The following is a 19,253-nucleotide window of genomic DNA, read 5'->3' on the forward strand; positions in this document are numbered from 1 at the left end:
TCCTTTTTTTTTTTTTTTTTTTTTTTTTTTTTTTTTTTTTTTTTTTTTTTTTTTTGTGTTTTTATTCTGTACATTTGTCCTTTTTGGAAGTTTTTAATTCCTAAACAGAGCTGCCATCTCTCCTCTCACACTACACACACCAGGACTGCGACAGGTGCCTGATGTGACTTTTGTGTGGCCTTGAAGATGATCTTCTGTTAGTCTGTTATAGCTTGGTTTTGTTTGTTTAACTTGCCTTTTGATAATCATTTATATTGTCCTTTTTTTTTTTTAATTTTATTTGTACACCATATTGTATTATGACACTTTTAGTATTCACCAGCATAGTCACTGTTCTGCCTCTGATATGCAAAGTTTTTCATTACGATATGAAGTAAAAGGTCTATGAAGTAAAGGTTTTGTGTAACTAATGTAAAAAAACACAAATTTTATAAAATTGTACAGTTTTGTTAACTAGTCTCACAAGCCAGCTAGAATATTGCATAGATCCTGTGTATCAGCAGTACCTATAGGATGTCTGGAAGGGGTACGGGGAGAAACCAAGGAATAAAAAAAAAAAACAAAAACAAAAAAAAAACCAAAAAATACAATTTCAGTGAATTTTTACCTTAAGTTAAAGGGGATTTCAGAGCTGTGCCACAACACCCTCAATAACTGATGCCTGGGGCCAGGTTCATTAAGCCATTCCCACAATAATGCCAATGAGGAGAATCCCGTCCCCCACCCAATGCCGAGGAATAACCAGTGTTGTGTTCGAGTACTCTGTGGTTTCAAGACTATGTAAAAATGCATTTTATTTTAAATAAAAGTCAAATCTTTTATTTAATATTCGGCTGCCACTCCTGGTTTTTGTGGTTTAACTGAGCTGTGGAAGGGCCATAAGTAACTCCCATAGGATAGATCCATCCTGTGCCAGCCCTGTGCTCCCTCACACTGCTCTATCCTGAGCTTGCCGAAACAAATGCCACCAAAAAGCAGAAGAAGTCACAGAATCACAGAATATGCTGAGTTGGAAGGGACCCACAAGTCGTAGAATCATGGAATGGTTTGAGGTGGAAGGGATCTTAAAGATCATCCTGTTCTAACCCCTGCCATGGGCAGGGTCACCTTCCACTATCCCAGGTTTCTCCAAGCCCCGTCCAACCTGGCCTTCAACACTTCCAGGGATCCAGGGGCAGCCACAGCTTCTCCGGGCAACCTGTGCCAGAGGTTCACCACCCTCACAGTCAGGAATTTCTTCCCAGTATCCCATCTAGCCCTGCCCTCTGGCAGTGGGAAACCATTCCCTCTCGTCCTATCCCTCCAGGCCCTTGTCCAAAGTCCCTTTCCAGATCTCTTGGAGCCCACTTTAGGTTTCCTTCAGATCCCAATCCCTGGCCAGGCAGGCAGTGGGGAAGCAGCCCACAGGATCTAGGCCAAGTCCACTATTAAACAATGTCCCCAAGTGCCACATCTACATGTCTTTTAAATCCCTCTAGGGCTGGTGACTCCACCACTGCCCTGGGCAGCTGTGCCGGTGCCTGACCACCCTTTCCATGAAGGAATTTTACCCAATACCCAACCTAAACCTCCCCTGGCACAAATGATGCATTCCTCCATTTCTGCACTGATGCTCTTGAGTTTCACACCAGGAAAGGCTGCACCCTTGCTCCATAAAATCCAAGGGGAGGGGTGGCCCGATGATGCCGGGCGATTCCTCCCACTCCCTGTTCCCACCGCAAGTGAGACCGCAGCCGGGGTGGAGGTGTGCTCAGGATGTGCCAGGGATGCTCCCAGTCCTGCCCCACACCCGAGGGCTTGTTCTTCTGGGTGCTGGCAAGTCCAGGCAGCCCCAAGAGGCACACGAATGGAGGGGTGGCATGTGCACTCCTGGCAGGCAGCGCCAGGATTTTGGCTGGATGATTTTGGGAGCGGGTGAGGCACGGCAATAACTCTGGAATAGCTCCAGAGCTGGGCGTGTGATGGGGATGGCTCGCTGAAAAATATTTACCTCCCATTTCCCAGCCTGGGGTTATGCTGGATGGGGAGGTGTAACGTGGAAATAGGAAAGATGGAGGGAGAAGATGGACCAAGTCCCCCTCGGACCATCCATCCCACAGGGCTCCGTTACACTGCTCCAGGGCCTGAATTTGCAGCTGGGGGAGGTGATAAGGCAGGAAACGCTGAGGAGAAAAGCAGAGGAGGTCGGGAAGGGGCATGGGAAGGCAGAGGCTGCTGTCGGCCGCAGCCCTTCCCCGCACGGCCCCCCGAGGACGGGAGCTGGGAGAAGCCGGGTGGGAAGCACTGCAGGCGCTTGCAGGAGGCTGGGAAGCAGGGAGAGGGTCGCAGGGGGTTCGAGGTGATCTTTCCTTTCTCCTCAGACGAAAAGATGCAAGTGAAAATGAGCTGTTGCAGAGTAGGGGGATTAAAAAAAAAATAATGCGGTTTTCCTAAAATCTGGAGAAACACCAGATAAAATACAGCACGGATGGGAATGACCACACACAGAGGATGGACATGGGAGTGAGGAGGAAGCACGAGGAGCACACTGGAAAATGGATCAAGGAGGGAGGTGGTAAGAGCTGGAGCCCGTGGGAAGGGATGGATGATCCACCTCAGGGACAGGCAGCAAGGACAAGGGGGATTATGGCCATTTGTTCCATGCTCCTTATCCAAAGGAAAACCAGGATGTGGTGGGCGCAGAGGGTTTCCAGTGACGTGCTGGGGAGAGATGTCACAGACCAGGTGGTTTTGGGGGTGTTTGGGCATTAAACCCAAAAGCAGATGATGAGGAAGGTCTTGGCAAGCCAAGGCACTGCAAATCCCAGTTCCCACAGCTCCAGCACTGGAGGGAGACACAGAGGTTTATTCTGCTGATGCAGCAAAATCTGGCTGTAGCTGTCCCTTTTGGAGTAAACCAAACTAAAACCAAAACCAAACCCAAACCCAGGGAGAAACCAGCCCGTGGGTGTCCACAGCCCCCGGGAGTGACTCAGCCTCGGGGAGGAAGAGCTGTGACTGTCTGGCATCCACAGCTGTGCTAGGAAAAAAAGGAACTATTTCCAACTATTTTGATAAGCACATGATGGGGAGGGAGGTTCAGAGCCAACAGGGCTGCTCAACCCCCAGTTTAACCAAAGTAAGTGGGCAGGGATGCCTGAAAATGGGACAACTCCAGCTCTCCAGCCAGCAGCAGGGCCAGGGGGATGATGTTCCTCACTCGCTGACCCCGTTCCTGGCCCTTGAGGGCGGAAAAGGAAAAAATAAATCACTTTTTGTCAAGGTACTGATGCAAACCGGCTGCCAGGGTGAAAACCCACCTCTCTGAATGCAGGCAGGGGATTTGGATGCCTGTGTGAGCCCGGCATGGGCTGGGGGGTCGGCTGGGATTCCTATGGAGTTTTAAGCCCCAAGTAACTTAATACCGTGCAGATGGGCAAGGCCTGGAGCGGGTTTAAAGTGGGATCAGTGGAGTTTTGAATGGGGGAGAGGTTTGCAGACCCATGGAGCTTTTAAAACAAAGCAAACAAGAAATACGTCCGAAACAGGGCTGTCCCCTGCAGCAAGCAGGGGGTGAGAGCCGGGTATGAGGACATCCCACTGACAGGAATGGATGGAAAAGGATCATTTGGGGAAGTTGTTGGTTTGGGGAGGCAATAAACCTTCATCCCTGGAAGTGTTCAAGGCCAGGTTGGAGAGGGCTTGGAGCAACCTGGTCTAGTGGAAGGTGTCCCTGCCCATGGCAGGGGAGTGGAATGAGATGGGCTTTAAGGTCCCTTCCAACCCGAACCATTCCATGATTCAGTGATTCTGTGATAACACAAACTGACCCCAAACCACTCCAGAAGGGTTATTGCCTACAACCAGGACAAGTGGGTTTCCAAAAGCCTTCCCGTTCCTCCTGCTGTGGGATGGCCACCCCAGGCACTGGGGCTTTCCTGTGGTGGGCAGGGGCTGTAGAAAGCTCCTTAAATTAATCCGTAGTAAAACCAAGCCGGATGAGTCACTTAAGTGTCTCAGGAAGCATGTTGGAGTCTCTCCAGCCTTCAGGCCAGGAAGGGGCTCCTGGGTGGCCGGCACCAGCTCCCTGTGGGGCTGGCTGTGTGCAAAGGCACAGTCTCCCAAATTCCTGGCTCACACCACGAGGGAATGCAAGAGCTTTGTCTGACCTTGTCCTGCCTCGTCCAACCCCTCCTGGGTTGAGCATCCCAGGGCTGGGATCAGCAGCATCGTTCACCCTGCCCTGCCCCAGGAGAGGGACCCTCTGAGGGCACTCAGGACCACCAGGCATTTAGCTGGCATTGACTGGGGATGCAGGGAAGCCAGACCTGGTGTCAGCACATCCAGCCAGGATGCAGCCCAGAGGCGGAACCACGCACGGATGTGAGTTGCCTGCTTCAAGCTGGCTGCACTTCCCAGGTGTATTAACCCTCATCTCCAATGCAGGAAGGGATGGTGAAGATCCAGAGCCCCCAGTGACAGCACCAGGAACAGTTTAATTGGTCTAATTAAATTCTGACTGATCAGTGACTCTGCTCAAAACCTTTCTGGAAACCAGCGGAGGGGTTTATTTGTTTGCTTTCAGTCTCACAAAAGCCCTGTGTGCTTTTATTTGTGGCACCGAGGCACTAAAGAGATAAAAGATCCATAAATATCTGCTGGATGTTATAGATTTTTTTAAAAAAATTAAGTTCCTCCCTGCTTGCAGCTCCTTCCCGTAAGCACCAGTGCAATGCAGCTTCCATCGGCATCCCAGCCTTCCCTTTGAAATCCCCTGCATCCTTCCAGCTGTTCCACATATTTCAGGCTTGAGTGGCCCCCCAGAAACTGCTCCTTTGGTTTCCTTTAAGCTCTCCCTGTCTGGTTTTTGTAACTCCAGAACGCAAACGGGGACTTTTCCCAGGCTGCAGGGCTGTGATACCCTCGGGATGCAAACCTGGACCTCCCTCCCGTGGGGAGCTGGAAACAGCCGGTGGGCTGGGGAGAGAAAGGATGGGAAACAGCAGTTTAAGGAGAATTTAAAAACCCAACATGCCAAATTCATCCCAAAAAAGCTGCCAGGGAGCTCAAGGCTTTGATCAGCATTTGATCTGATCCGTGGAAGAGGCTGTGGAGCTGCACTTCAGGAGTTTTCCTTTTTTTAGCCTGACACAGGAGCAGCAAAATATTTTCCTAAATCCCCAGTGGCTTGGAAAGGCCAATCCTATATTTCACAGTGGCTCAAATACGCAGGAACCTGTCAGACACTTAAATAATTCAGGAATTTTTCCCTTTGATCCCTAGTTGAGACAAAGACCTGGTAACAGAGCTCCCATGTGCTGTCGGCTCCTGGTGAAGCTGCAGATTCCCAGCTGGTGGGAAGCCTCTGGCTGGAGGAATCCCACTCCCCCTCCTCTTGAGAATGCAGCAGTTTGAGCAAATAAAGCATTTGCTCTGGGTTTTATTTTTGGCTTGTGGTCAACAGCTGGTCAGTCCCTAATGAGCGAGCTGGGCTTTGATTTCCTGCCTGGAAAAGGGGGTGAGAAGTGGGAGAGGATCTGGGTTAGAAATCTGACTCACATCAGTGATCCTGGCTGGGAGCTGCTACCATTAATCCTTTGCCTGGGGACATGTTCCAGAGGGAGGTACTGGATCTGCTCAGGGACAAGTATGAGGGAACACAGGGGAGTTTCAGGGGTTCCCAGAGAAAGTGAATCTCCCTCATCCCAGGCTGTCCAAGGAAAGGCACCATATCCCACGGCACTGCCCTCCAAACTGGGCTCATGGGATGGGATGACAGTGGCTCTGTTGTTCCTTGTGTGTAATTCCTTAATCACTTACAGAATCCCAGGATGGTTTGGGTTGGACGGGAGCTCAAAGCTCATCCAGTCCCACCCCCTGCCAGGGGCAGGGACACCTTCCACTAGACCATGTTATTCCAAGCCCCATCCAACCTGGCCTTGGACAATTCTAGGGATGGGGCAGCCACAGCTTCTCTGGGCAACCTGTGCCAGGACCTCACCACCCTCATAGGGAAGAATTCCTTCCCAGTATCCCTCTAAACCTGCCCTCTTTTCCACATCTTCTTTCCTTTCAGAGTACTTGGGCCCTCTGAGCTGAGGTGTGAGCTCTACCCCACCAGTGGGAGAGGAGATGCTGAATAAGCCCATCTATATCCTGCTCACCCAGAAGGCAGGGATGGACAGACCTCATCTGGGACACTCTGCAAAATCATGTTCCTTATTTCCCTGACGGCTCTCAGCAGATTTAGGCAGGAGGGCAAAGACCTGTTGTTCTCCAGCAGTGACCCTGAGGAAAGTTCTGTGTGTTCTGCTTTTGCCCTGACAAAGAGGGCAAGGAAAGCTCTTGGGAATGGCAAACTTGGGAATAACCCTGCCTGTCCTTCCAGAGGGACAGAACTGCCCCAAGGCCACCTCCAGCCTCCATCCATGCTGTGTCCCATCACAAGGGACCACATCTGATTCACATCATCTCACAGCTGAAAATCCCATGTCAGGCACTTCCAAGGAAATGGCCTTACATCCGGGGGACTCTCCTGGAGCTCGGGGTGAGCTGCAGGGTCCAGATGATGGCTGTGGGCAGCTGCTTTATCTCCTGAATGTTCTTCCTCTTCCCATAAACAGGAGGAGTGGATGGGAACGTGTCTGAGATGGATTGGGAAACGAAAGAGGGGGAGGAAGAGGGGTGTTAAATCTTCAAAAGCACTGGAGTGCCGAATCCTGGAAGAGAACTGAAGTGAGAACAGGGAATGTCACTGGTGAGGGAATGAGATGAGCACCAGGGAAAGCACCAGGTGAGAGCTTAGAACATTTTCCAGGGCAGAGCCCAGCCCCAACTACTCCCCCAGCACCCACAGCCAAACCCTGCATTGTCCCAGACATCCACACAGCCTGGGAATGAGAACATCTGGAACCTACGCTTCAGGAATTGTCCTTCAAGCCCTCTGTGACCAAGCCAATCCCCACCCCTTAATGACACCGTTAATTAAGCAGAGTTCAGAAATAGCCCTGCAGGATTTCCTGCCTTCCCTCCCCTCCAAATACAGCACAAGGTAAGGGGAAGGAGGAGAAGCTCATAAAGCAGAATTAAGGGAAGATGCTCCGTGGAGCCCAAGGTACATCCCTGATTAATTCTTTTCCTTTCATTTTGAGCGATTCCTGCCTTCCCCTGCCCAGGCACACCCAAAGCACGGCTCACCTTTCCCATCCCAGGTGTGTAAGCTCTCCAAGATACACCGGGCTTCATTAAATTCGGGTCACTAAATTCCCAGGAAGAGCCCAGGCAAGGGGGATGCAGGCAGTGGCAGGAATCTCATTGTCTGCCTGGGTGCAGGAGCAGATCCAGACACGGAACAAGCTGAAATCTGATGTGTAATAACTCCACCTAGAGGGAAAAGGGATGGTTGGGAGAGAGGGACACGGTCGAGCACGTTCCCAATTGCCTGTCTGGCACTGAGGGGGAATCATGGGCTGGACACAGGGATGGCCACTTAGACAACCACAGAATTATGGAATCCCAGAATGGTTTGGGTTAAAGGGACCTTAAAGACCATCTCGTTCCACCTCCCTGCCCCATCCAACCTGGCCTGGAACACTTCCAGGGATGGGGCAGCCACAGCTTCTCTGGGCAACCTGTGCCAGGGCCTCCCCACCCTCACAGCCAAGAATTTCTTCCCAATAGCCCATCTAAATCTGCCCTCTGTCAGTTTAAACCCTCAGTCCCATGGGTGTATCCACCATCATCAGTTCCCAGTGAGCCCAAAGCTAGCTTGGATCTGAAAGCCCATCCCCAGTTCCCTTTCCATCCCCAGGACCAACCTCCACTCACTGGTCTCACACAGGAGATTCGTGGCCATTCCAGAGGCCTTGGTAACTCTCCAAGTCCTTCACTCAGGGCATTTTCCTCCATGCTGGCACCTGGAGGTTCACCCCTTCTCGGCACTTCCTAGGGCATGGACATCTCCATGGATGGGTCACATAGCTCAGAAACCAGAGGGGGGAAATCAGAGCAAACATGCACGGTCACAGTCCCCTCCCAGTGCTCTGATACACCCAGAGTTAAAATATCCCCCAAATCCAAGTGTTTGCTCTCCACAAACACCTGCTCTGCCTTCATTTACCTTTTTTTTTCTGTAGCAGATCCATCTGCAGTTGGGTCAGAGGTAATAAAAGCTGGGAAGTGCCTCCTGTCTCATCCAGATCCTCTGCCTATCTCCAGGCAGAACCAGCTCCATCAGAGCTGGGGTAGGTTGGACACTGTCTCCCCACTACGTGCAATGGGAGGGGAGTTCCTTCGGAGGGAAATTTGGGATCGTTCTCCCTGCTCATGGCTTCATCAGCACTAAGGGATCAGGGATGGAGCCCTTCCCGCTGCTCATCCCACCAAGGTGGCAATTTTGTCCTCAGGTTTCAGCTGATCTGATGATGCAGGACGGGCCCCACGGCTGCAGAGAGGCCAGTTTTGTCCCTGACATGTATCCCCCAGCAGCCATGGAGGGAGAGGATGAGAGATCAAGGCTGTGTTTCCTTTGGGGAAGCTTCAATCCCGAATTTAATGGAGCTCATAGAAATACAAGCTTTGGGAAATACAAGAAGATGCTCCTTAAGTGTCCCACTGACGGGATGTCGGGTGACAGCGTGTCTGCAGAGACAGTCACCAGAAAAATGTCACCTTGGTGGAAGGGAAACAGATAAAACCTACTATTTAATCCATCCAGAAAAATGGCTTGTGGAATCCACAGTGTGCTCATTTTGTACGGAAAGATCTGTCACTGGGAGTGCTCTGCCTGTGGCTGGTGAGAAAATACCCTTTTACCTGCAGGGATCTCAAACCTCTGGAGTCACCTGCAGTGCATATACCTCTGTATTTGCAGCACTTCGGGATCAGAAGCACCATTTGGGCTTCATCCCCCATATATCAGCCAGATTCGTGATCTGATCTCAGCACCAATTTTCTGGGATGAGTTGATGCTATCTCACTTCCCATAAAACACGTGCAAAGGAGGGGTGACAGCCATAAATAAGTTTGGAGCTGGTTTTGTGTATTTTTCAAGCTCTGACTTGGACTCTAGGCCAGGATATTTGAGCACTAATGAGGCGAGATGTTGTCAGCCTCAGGCAGGGATTTTCTCCATGAAAAAAAAAAAAAAAAAGTGGGTTTGGGAAATGTAGAGGAAAGATGAGAAACCCTGAAGACACTGAACACTTCCAGCCTCCATGGATGGCAGGCTGGGGCTGCAACACACCTGTGGTTCCCAACACTTCCCCTGCAGTTAAATTACATTTGGCTGCTTGGATAATGATGGGATAATTACTTCCAGCGAGGCAGACACAGTCCAGATGCACTTCTCCTTCCATAACTGCTCTAACACCATCCTAAGCCCCAAGGAAATGCCATTTCCCAGGTCCCAGGGGGCCAGCTGGGTGGCAGCAGAGCTTTGCCAGGTTTCCTCTTGACTTTATTTTATCCATCTGCAGGAAACACTTGGGGACACACAGCAGCATCTTTCTTTCCAGGGGATAAACAGGAGTTGGGTCCTCTTCAAAATCCAGGTGCTTGGAGCTGGTTTGTGCAGCTCTTCACACATTTCCACCCCCCAGGATTTATTGGTGGTTGGATACAGCCCTGTCTAGGAGAGGTTAAAAAGAACCAAAGAGTCTGGTCCCTGGGTATTCCAAGCCCTAAGCATGTTTCCAAAACAGAATGTAAACAGTTTTATTGTGGCAGGGATTTATTCGTTCTTCCTGCCTTGTGTCATGGAGCCGAAGGAAAGGAGAGCACTTTTTCCCCTCTCATAAATAGCAGGGTGTGTTCGGGCTCAGACATTTACATCAAGCAAGTGCATGGCTCCTTTCCCATCCTTCTGACTGTCCTGCTGTCAGGAATTTTCAATTTCCCTGCTTTGTGACCGCCCTGTTCCAGCGCTGGCAAATTCAGAGCAGCCAGAAGATATCGCTTGGCTGGAGGGTTGGTTTTTTTTCCCCTCTGCAACAGAATATGCCGCAGTGGAATTGTCAGAGAGGACACGTGGAAATGTGGAAACCAGTGGAAATGTGTTAATTCAACTTTCCCCTTGGTCTCCAGCAACCAAAGCCTGGCCTCGGAGGTATCGGGAGGATTTCTCTGTTGGCTGCTGTGGATCCTCCCTGGCCCTGGTAAGAACCACAGGATATCCTGAGTCAGAAGGGACCCACAAGGATCATCAGTCCAACTCCTGGCCCTGCACGAGCACCCCAACAATCCCACCCTGTCCCTGAGAGCGTTGTCCAAACACTCCTGGAGCTCTGGCAGCCTTGGGGCCGTGCCCACTGCCCTGGGGAGCCTGTTCAGTGCCCAACCACCCTCTGGGGGAAGAACCTTTTCCCAATATCCAAAGTAACCCTCCCCTGACACAGCTCCAAACATTCCCTCAGGTCCTGTCACTGGTCACCAGACAGAAGCAAAGCACATTTCAAGTGTTGACTCAGCAAAGTGGCTGATTCCTGATCCAGCTTTTCCATGCTGGACAAACTAATCAATATAATTGTCCTGTTGAAGCGAGTCCAGAGGAGGCCACCAAGGTGATCAGAGGGATGGAGCACCTCTGCTATGAGGAAAGGCTGAGAGTATTGAGATTGTTCAGCCTGGAAAAGAGAAGGCTCTGGAGTGACCTAATCGTGGCTTTCCAGTACCTGAAGGGAGCTACGAGAAAGATGGAGACGGACTATTTACAAGGGCCTGGAATGACAGGATCCAGATCATTTCCCCACTCTGGTTTAGACTCTTGGTGCCGCAAAATCTACAGGCAGAACATTTGTCAGCACCTGTGGTGGTAAATAGGACAGCACTGGTCTCCAGGACCAACAAACCCAGCCCTGCTGGGGCAGGACAAAAGGTTTAACTGGGAAAAAAAAAGGATTTTTTCATCATTTTTCAATATCCCAACTGCAGCACAGGAGCTCTGGAGGTCAGGAGCTGAGATACACACACAGAGGATTGTGCTGCTCAGCTGTTAAATCCCACGGGCCAGATGGACCCTCTGGGTCAGGATGTCCCACACAGCAGGTCGTTGGAAACTGGGAGGATGCACCTGGACGAGGCTCGTCCAATAGTCACCTTATTCCCAGTGCAGGTCCAGGACCTCTGCCCTGAACCTCACTGGGGAGAGCTGGGCTGACCCCATGTGGTCGTGGCCTTGTTATGGCACGATTTTGGTTTTAAAAAGCCTCGACTTTCCCCAGTGACTTAGGCAAAATGTAAAATCTACCTCATATCCATAAAATCTTTCCAACGAGGAACAGGCACCACGGAGGCAGTTCAGATAAACCTCTGACATTTTTCGTGCAGGGGAAATGTGTCCACACTCCCAATTTCCCTGTCCAACAGGCCAAAGCAGTGCAACATAATGTTCATTTTTATCGTGGATGGGACACTCCCGGTCCTCTTAATCCCTCAAAACAAAGGAAATAAACAGAGAAGGGGTAGAAGGGGAAACTCATCCCCAGTTTGTGCCTTTCCCTTGCAATGAAAGGTTAAATGTTGCGGTGACTCCCTTGGCTCCAGCCTGGGAGCTTCGCCCCCAGATTTTGGGTGTGCCTGAACCCAGGGAGGTTGGGGTGTGTGTCATCTGGTCACTCTGGGCCTGAAGAAGTCAAAAATAAGGAATGTTGATTGTTTCCACGGTTACAGAGTGATTCATTCAGAGGGTAAAATAACGAGGGAGACACATGGAAAATGAAAATCATGTCTCAGAAGCATTTTGTGTAATTATTGTGCTCACCAGTTCTGCTCAAAGCTACATGCGTGCCCTGACCTCAACTATTCATAAAAGTCTCTTGAGACGATCACAAAGTTGGGCTTTTTTATTGAAAAAAAAACCCTCACTCACAACGTTGGCGGCTGAACAAGGCCCTTCCCAGCACGTCTTATCCAAGGAGAGAATGCAGCCTCCAAAAACAATCCTCCAGAGATGAAAATTATCCAAGCAAGGGCCTGGAGTGACATGACAAGGGGGATGGCTTCCCACTGCCAGAGGACAGGGTAGATGGGATATTGGGAAGGAATTCCTGGCTGGGAGGGTGGAGAGGCCCTGGCACAGGTTGCCCAGAGAAGCTGTGGCTGTCCCTGGATCCCTGGAAGTGTTCCAGGCCAGGTTGGACAGGGCTTGGAGCAACCTGGTCTAGTGGAAGGTGTCCCTGCCCATGACAGGGGGTTGAACGAGATGATCTTTAAAGTCCCTTCCAACCCAAACCCTCCTGTCAATCTATGACTCCAGGGCAAACGCCTTGGCCTTTGTACCCGTGAGGCGGGGTGAGGGGGGCAGCTGAAGTCCCGGTAGCCTTGCTGCCCTCGCCCGCTGAACCCAGGGGAGTATCTGTGAGGGTGAGAAGACTCTTGAGGCGGGGGGTGGGCGGCAGGAACAGCAACAGAATACCCCAATCCCGCGGACCCTCCACCGCCATCTTGGCCCGGCGCTGAGGGCGGGACGCGCCGGTGAAGGGGCGTGGCCTCCCCGAGGGCGGGGGCGTGGCCACGGCGCGCGCGGGGCGACGGGGGCGGGGTTTTTGCCGAAAGGTCGCGCGGCCGGCGAGGCGCCGGGGTGAGGGGGTGGAGGGCGTGGCCGCCGGGCGGCGATTGGCCCGCGACACTGCCGGGGTCGGCCGCGATTGGCTGTGCACGAGGGTGGGCGGGCGCGCGCGCGCGCCGGACACCGGCCCGGCCCCGCCCCCCTCCGCTGCCACGTCCGAGCGGCGCGTGCGGCGGGACCGGCGCGAGCGGTGAGCGCGGAGGGGGGGGCGAGGTGAGGGGACCCCCCCGAGGGGCTGAGTGTGGGCGCGGGGGGTGTGGGAGGGAACCCCTCCAAAAGGTCGCGTGTGAGGTGAGGGGACGCCCCCGAGGGGCCGTGTGGGAGGTGAGGGGACCCGTCCGAGAGACTGTGTGCGGGGTAAGGGGGTGTGGGAACCCCCCTGAGGGGTTGTGTGTGAGGTGAGGGGATACCCCCCCCTCCCCGAGAGGTCGTATGGGGTGTGAAGGGGTGTGGACCCCTCCTCAAGGGGCCGTGTGTGGGGTGAGGGGGTATGGGACCCCCCCGAGGGTCTGTAGGTCAGGGGTGGGGGGTGAGGGAACCCCCCAAAAGGCTGCATGTGAGGCGAGGGTGTCTGGGGACCCCCTGAGGTGTTGTGTGTGAGGTGAGGGGACCCCTCTGAGGGGACATGTGAGGGGTGAGGGGACACCCTTGAGGGGTTGGTTGTGTGTGGGCTCCTGCACCAAGGGGCTGCTGAGGGGAACTGTGGGGGCCCTTCCGAGGGGCCGTGTATGGCGTGAGGGCATGTGGGGGGATGTGTGTGAGGTGAGGGGACCCCCCCGAGGGGCTGATTGTGAGATGAGGGGGTCTGGGGGGCCCCTGAACTTCTGTATGGGGTGAGGGGACCCCTCTGAGGGGTCAGTTGTGTGTTGGGGTCCTGCATCACCGAAGGGGAGCTGTGGGGACCCCCTGAGGGGCCACACATGGTGGAGTCCCCGGTGGCTCTGTCATCCTGTCCCCCAAAACTGGGGAGCTGGCAGAGTCCTGGCCAAGCACCCACTGACCTCCCCCAGGGTCCCTGGGCATACCCTGCTCCCTCTCCCTCCCTATCCCGCTCCCAACACACAGTGGGGATCCCAGGATGCTCCAGGGAGACTTCAGCTGTGCACCAGGATGACCCAAAGGCCAGAGCTCTTATTCCTCACTGTACACTAATCCTTTATTTAATTTTTAATTGGCATTAATCTAAGTCATATTCCTCCCTCCAGAAAATGTGTGAAGCTTCCAACTCCGTCCTGCTCCAGCTGTGCCGGAAGCAGTTTGGAAAATAACTCTTAGTTTATCACTAATTGCTCAAAGAGCACCACAGATTTTATTTCTTCCACTGCCCTGTGAGCTTGGTGTGCTGAAACCCTGAGCTGGAATTTGTGAGGTTTGTTTTATTCTGTGCAGGGCACTGTTTGGATGCTGGTATGGACACTTGGGAATTCTAGGAAGGTCTTGTGAGAGAACAGAGGAACAGCAATATTGAGATAGTTGAGCTCTAGGAACAGAGATATCTGTGGAAATGGTTTTCTTTGCCCTTCACCTTTCCCGAAATTCATGCAGGATAAGAGTTTGTGTTGCTGTTTAATTGCTACAGCAGCAATTTTTTAACTTTCATGTGCAAAATTAAGACAAGAATTGGGATTTAAAGGCCATTGCGTATCAGCAGGCGGCATAAAAAAAATTTAGTGTTGGCTTTTATTTTGAGAAGCTTTTTTTTCGGTTGGATTTCTGGATCCACTTTCACTTTTGAGGCTCCTGTGCTGCATTTAGGCTGTGATGCTTCGTGGGTAACACCCTTTGTACTTTTGTCACAGCTTAACAGGGCTGGGAGGTGTCTTGCTGTAAAAAGTGTCATCCCAAATACATTTTTGTTCCTGATGTTTATTTGGCCTGTCCACTGGTGTGTGGGTCCTGTACCATTTATGGTGCAGCTGAGGAATTTTGGGGATCTAAAAAGACACTGGTCTCAGGAGAAGTTCCCATGACCTCTGCTCATACCAGAACCCTGACCAGGTATTCCACGGGTGACCAAGGAAGAAGTGGTTTCCTGTATCATGGAATCCCAGACTGGTTTGGGTTGGAAGGGACCTTAAAAAGATCCAGTTCCACCCCCTGCCATGGGCAGGGACACCTTCCACTATCCCAGGTTGCTCCAAGCCCCGTCCAACCTGGCTTTGAACTCAGTAAGGAAAATATATCCCTTTGCTTCCTGTTACTCTGAGTAAAGCCCAGTTCCCAAGTCTCTTTAATCATTAACAGGTGTCACCGTCACCTTGGCACTTGTGTTTTCCCTGTTCATGGACACTGCTCGGCAGCTGGGCTCTGTAAACACCTGGAGCAAACAGGACAGCCTGGGAGGGGCACTTTGGGCTGTGACTGTGGCATCACCTGCCTTCTCAGCTCTGGGTTGTGGCACCTCGTGCCCAAGAGATAAAATATTTATAGGATGGGGCTGCTTGGAAAAAGTGCATTATTCCTACTGCCGGTGAACAGGAATGCAAATGATCTTTGAAGAGGATGTTGGGAGGTTTCTTGGGAGTGATGCCTTCCCGTTCAGAGGGCTGCAGAGTTTAAATATCCTGCTCAGTGCCTTATCAGGTTGTTTTTTCCAAGATAAACACCAAAGCGCCACGTGTTGACTCGGTGACGTGCGCGGTGTCAGGGCTGTGCGGTGTCAGGGCGCTCCGTGTTTGCCCAGCGGCCTCGTTGGGTGAAGGTCGAGGAGCTTCAGTTGCACAGAAGGTCAACAGCAGTTTATTCACCTTCCCTTACATCCCTCAGGAGCATCCCAGGGCGTGCCACAACCACGGGAAACAACTGACTTAGAGGTGAGAGCAAACCAGAGCGTTCCATGCCCGTTCTGTTGCAGATCCCCTGCCGCAGCCATGATGCCGGTGGCCACCGTGATGCCCGACGACACGCCCATGTTCGACCCGAGGATTCTGCACGAGCTGGACTGGAGCGAGAACACGACAACGTTTTCTCCCGCTATTTCTCCGCTGGATCCGGGGGATGGGCTGGTTCTGAGACCACTTTGCACAGCTGATTTAAACCGAGGTAGGATCCTGTTTGATCGTCACCGAATCAATGAGATGTGTTTGTGCGTGAGCTCTCGGTAGGTTGGGATTGCTCGTTCTCCCTGATTTGGGTTATTTTCATCATCAGTAAGCAATTTCATGGAATCATAGGGCATCCTGAGTTGGAAGAGACTCACAAGGGTCATTGAGTCCAACTCCTGGCCCTCTACACAACACCCCAACAATCCCACCATGTGCCTTGAGAGCCTTGTCCAAATGCTCCTGGCAGGTTTGGGGCCATGACCACGACCCTGAATCTGAGCACTTGGCACCGTGGATTGGTGCTGTGTTGGGTGACCCTGAAAAATTGGTTTACTGTTTTAATCTTAAATTTAAATCAAATATTCCACAACTTCCTATTCCCCACAGCTTTAGAGAGGGAGCACAATTTTTCATACTGTTCCCTTTAAGACCAGACCAACATGAACTGGCATCTTGGTGCATGAATTCTCCTTCAGTTCTGCAGTTGGGATAAAAAAGTTGTTTTGGACTTACGACTAAATATCACATAATTCCAGGGTTACCCTTTTCTTGCACCTTCTGCACTCAAGCTGCAGTTTGCTCCGATGCTTCAGCTGATCCTTCAGCATCGCCCAGGGTGGGAGCTTCATGGGATGGTAACTCTCCAAACAGGCTGTTGGGTGTCATTTAGAGCTAACTGTGTGTATCTGTCCCTCCCTGAGGGTTTATTGTTCCCCCCTCTTTTCCAACAGGCTTTTTCAAGGTTCTGGGTCAGCTCACGGAAACCGGAGTTGCAAGCCCGGAGCAGTTTATCAGTGAGTATATCATTATTCCTTGGAATTTCCATAGAAGTTTTTGGGAACCAGAGGATTCTGATGCTGGCAGCAAAGCTGCCTGGGAGTGAGGCTTTGACTGCCTGATGCCAGAGGGAGTGATGAGCTCAGCTCCCCTGAGGCAGCCTTTGGCACTCAGCCTTGGATCCAGCTGCAGCGATCCCTGAGGGCTGCTTGGCTGGGACAGGCCTATATGTGAACCTGCTTCTGAGACTGAGCTTAAGATACCTGGCAGGGGTTATTTGGGCTGATTATGGGTTGCTCCAAGCCCCATCCAACCTGACCTTGGACACTTCCAGGGATGAGGCAGCCACAGCTCCTCTGGCCAAAATGTGCCAGGGCCTCCCTACCCTCATAATCAGGAATTTCTCCCCAGTATCCCATCTAACCCTCCACTTTGCCAATGGGAAGCCATTCCCCCTTGTTCTGTCCCTCCAGGCCCCTGTCCAAAGTCTCTCTCCAGCTCCCTTGGGGCCCACTTCAGGACCCTTTTAGATCCCCCTCCTTGGTAGGCAGGCACTGGGGAAACAGCCAGGGATGCAGGGAATCACAGGATCTAAACCAAGCCCACCATTAAACCATGTCCCCAAGTGCCACATCCACACAGCTTTTAAATCCCTCGAGGAATGGGGACTCCAGCACTGCCCTCAGCAGCTGTGCCAGGGCTGGACAACCCTTTCCATGGAGAAATTCCTGCCTGTGAGGGTGGTGAGGCCCTGGCACAGGTTGCCCACAGAAGCTGTGGCTGCCTCATCCCTGGAAGTGTCCAAGACCAGGTTGGACGGGGCTTGGAGCAACCTGGGCTAGTGGAAGGTGTCCCTGCCCATGAAGGGGGTGAAATGAAATGGCCTTTAAGTCCCTTCCAATGCAAGCCAGTCTGGGATTCTGTTAGAGCCCGAAGACACTGGGGAAGGAAGGAAGGATCTCTGGGCACCTGAGGAAGAGGAATTCACTTTAATTTCTGCTTTATTTTGGGTTAGTCTGACTCCTGGGCTTTCAGGTTCTGGGGTCTTGAGTGCATCTTCCTTGTGATCCCACAATAATCCGCAGTCAGAATGTGCTGCAAGTGTCAGACTTACCTGCAGTTTAATCTGAGACTAAATTGACTGTTCCACTCTCTGCTCCCACAGAAACCTTCGAGCACATGAAGAGATCGGGAGATTATTACGTTACCGTCGTGGAGGACACAAACCTTGGACAGATCGTTGCTACAGCAACGCTGGTTATAGAACATAAATTCACTCACTCCTGTGCCAAGGTAAATCCTGTCACTGCAGCTGGAAAGGGAGGAAAAGATCCCGTCCCTGACTCTGGACACGGTGTTTTTATGGTGTTACGGTGTGGTGATGGCCTTAAGTTGTGCCAGGGGTGGTTTAAGTTGGACATCAGGAAAACTTTCCACATGGAGAAGGTTGTCCAGCCCTGGCACAGCTGCCCAGGGCAGTGGTGGAGTCCCCATCCCTGGAGGGATTTCAAAGCCCTATGGATGTGGCACTTGGGGACATGGGTCAGTGGTGGCCTTGGCAGTGCTGGGGGAACGGTTGGACTCAATTGGACTCAAGGGTCTTAGAGGGCTTTTCCAACCTTAAAAATGTAAATGTTTTTAAAAATATATTTAAAAACATCAAGTATTTTCTGCATTTTAAAAATATCTCTCATTTGGGTGCTCAGCTAACAGTAAAAGAAAACTTGGGCTTTTCCTAAGGGAAAACTGCATTTGGAAGTCTGTCCTGTTCTCCCTTTCCTAAAAAAAAAAGTGAGCTTCTGCACAAGTCAGACGTGGTTCTGATGGAGCAGGTGGACAAGGATCTCTGTGTTGAGAATCCCAGCCAGACTGTGAAAACAGGGAGCTGAGCTGGAGATCCACACCTGGATCCCGTGGTGGGAAGCTGGAAGAGGAATTCCAGTCCTAACCCTTGGCTATGTTTCCACAGAGAGGGAGGATAGAAGACGTGGTGGTCAGCGGGGAGTGCAGGGGGAAGCAGCTTGGAAAACTGTGAGTATTTGCCCACCTTTTCCGTTCAGCAGCAGGTGGGCACCAAGCACTTACAGCTTCCTGCAGGGCAGATCCACCCTGCCAGGGACCTGGGAAGAACTTAGCCAGCAGGGATCACCAGCTGGGAATAAAATGATCCACTGGAAAACGCAGAGAGTGCTGTCAGTGCTGTCAGACCTCAGTGTTGTCACTGTGATAATTTAATTAAATGTTCACTGACCCAACGTTTAACTGTTGGTTTTCTGTCTTTCCCAGATTAATATCCACCCTCACCTTGCTAAGTAAGACACTGAACTGTTACAAAATCACGCTGGAATGTCTGCCCAAAAACGTGGATTTCTACAAGAAGTTTGGCTATTTGGTATCTGAGGAAAACTACATGTTTCAACGGTTCTTTAATTAACAACTTCCAGGTGGTAAAAGACTGTTGGTGGAGGAGCTTGTGCTCCAAAACATTCTCTTCGTGGAAAACTTATATAGTTTATGGCTGCAAATATAATGATCCCTATAAATAATGAACATCAAATGTGTAAATCCCGGGAAAACAAATTAATGAGGCTTTAGAAGGGTCCTCTGGGTTAGGGGAAAAAAGCTTAGAACTAATTTTTACTGCTGTTGAGTCGAGGTGAAGCTTTTCTGTTCTAGCTGAGTTACAAAGGACTCGTTAAAGGGATGGTTTTTAACCAAAGGTATATATTTTTATCTCAAATTTTTTCTTGCATTGTATTTTTCTAAAGGTTTGTGCTTCTTTTCTCGGTAGCCAAAGGACAGCCCCTGGGATTGTCCTGCTGCCTGTGCTGATGGAAGGGTGACGGAGCCTGGGAAGGGATGAGGCTTCTCTTATGCAGAATTACTGA

The 19,253-nt window shown here is 51.5% G+C and overlaps 1 protein-coding gene across 7 annotated transcripts; it reads left to right on the forward strand.

The window, feature by feature from the left end:
• Positions 1 to 12,673: 12,673 nt before the first annotated feature.
• Positions 12,674 to 19,253, forward strand: GNPNAT1 (glucosamine-phosphate N-acetyltransferase 1). Of its 7 annotated transcripts, none has more exons than XM_017825473.1 (6): positions 12,674 to 12,740; positions 15,398 to 15,586; positions 16,320 to 16,382; positions 17,531 to 17,658; positions 18,335 to 18,396; positions 18,652 to 19,253. In XM_017825473.1, the coding sequence occupies exons 2-6, from the start codon at positions 15,415 to 15,417 to the stop codon at positions 18,797 to 18,799; spliced, it is 573 nt and encodes a 190-aa protein (XP_017680962.1). In that variant the 5' UTR covers positions 12,674 to 12,740; positions 15,398 to 15,414; the 3' UTR covers positions 18,800 to 19,253. The 7 variants fall into 7 exon arrangements, with proteins under 7 accessions (XP_017680962.1, XP_017680960.1, XP_017680961.1 ...); XM_017825471.1 differs by having other exon boundaries at positions 12,676 to 12,757; positions 15,399 to 15,586; XM_017825472.1 differs by having other exon boundaries at positions 12,686 to 12,734; positions 15,399 to 15,586.

The sequence above is a fragment of the Lepidothrix coronata genome, unplaced genomic scaffold (genome assembly GCF_001604755.1).
Source record: "Lepidothrix coronata isolate B3197 unplaced genomic scaffold, Lepidothrix_coronata-1.0 Scaffold119, whole genome shotgun sequence".
NCBI lineage: Eukaryota > Metazoa > Chordata > Aves > Passeriformes > Pipridae > Lepidothrix > Lepidothrix coronata.

What these genes read in the sequence shown, in the direction of transcription:
- GNPNAT1 (XM_017825473.1), top strand. Translation starts at nt 15,415, where the DNA reads ATGATGCCGGTGGCCACCGTGATGCCCGACGACACGCCCATGTTCGAC. An exon ending in CACAGCTGATTTAAACCGAG is followed by an intron (nt 15,587 to 16,319) that starts GTAGGATCCTGT and finishes CTTTTCCAACAG; the next exon opens with GCTTTTTCAAGGTTCTGGGT. An exon ending in AAGCCCGGAGCAGTTTATCA is followed by an intron (nt 16,383 to 17,530) that starts GTGAGTATATCA and finishes CTGCTCCCACAG; the next exon opens with AAACCTTCGAGCACATGAAG.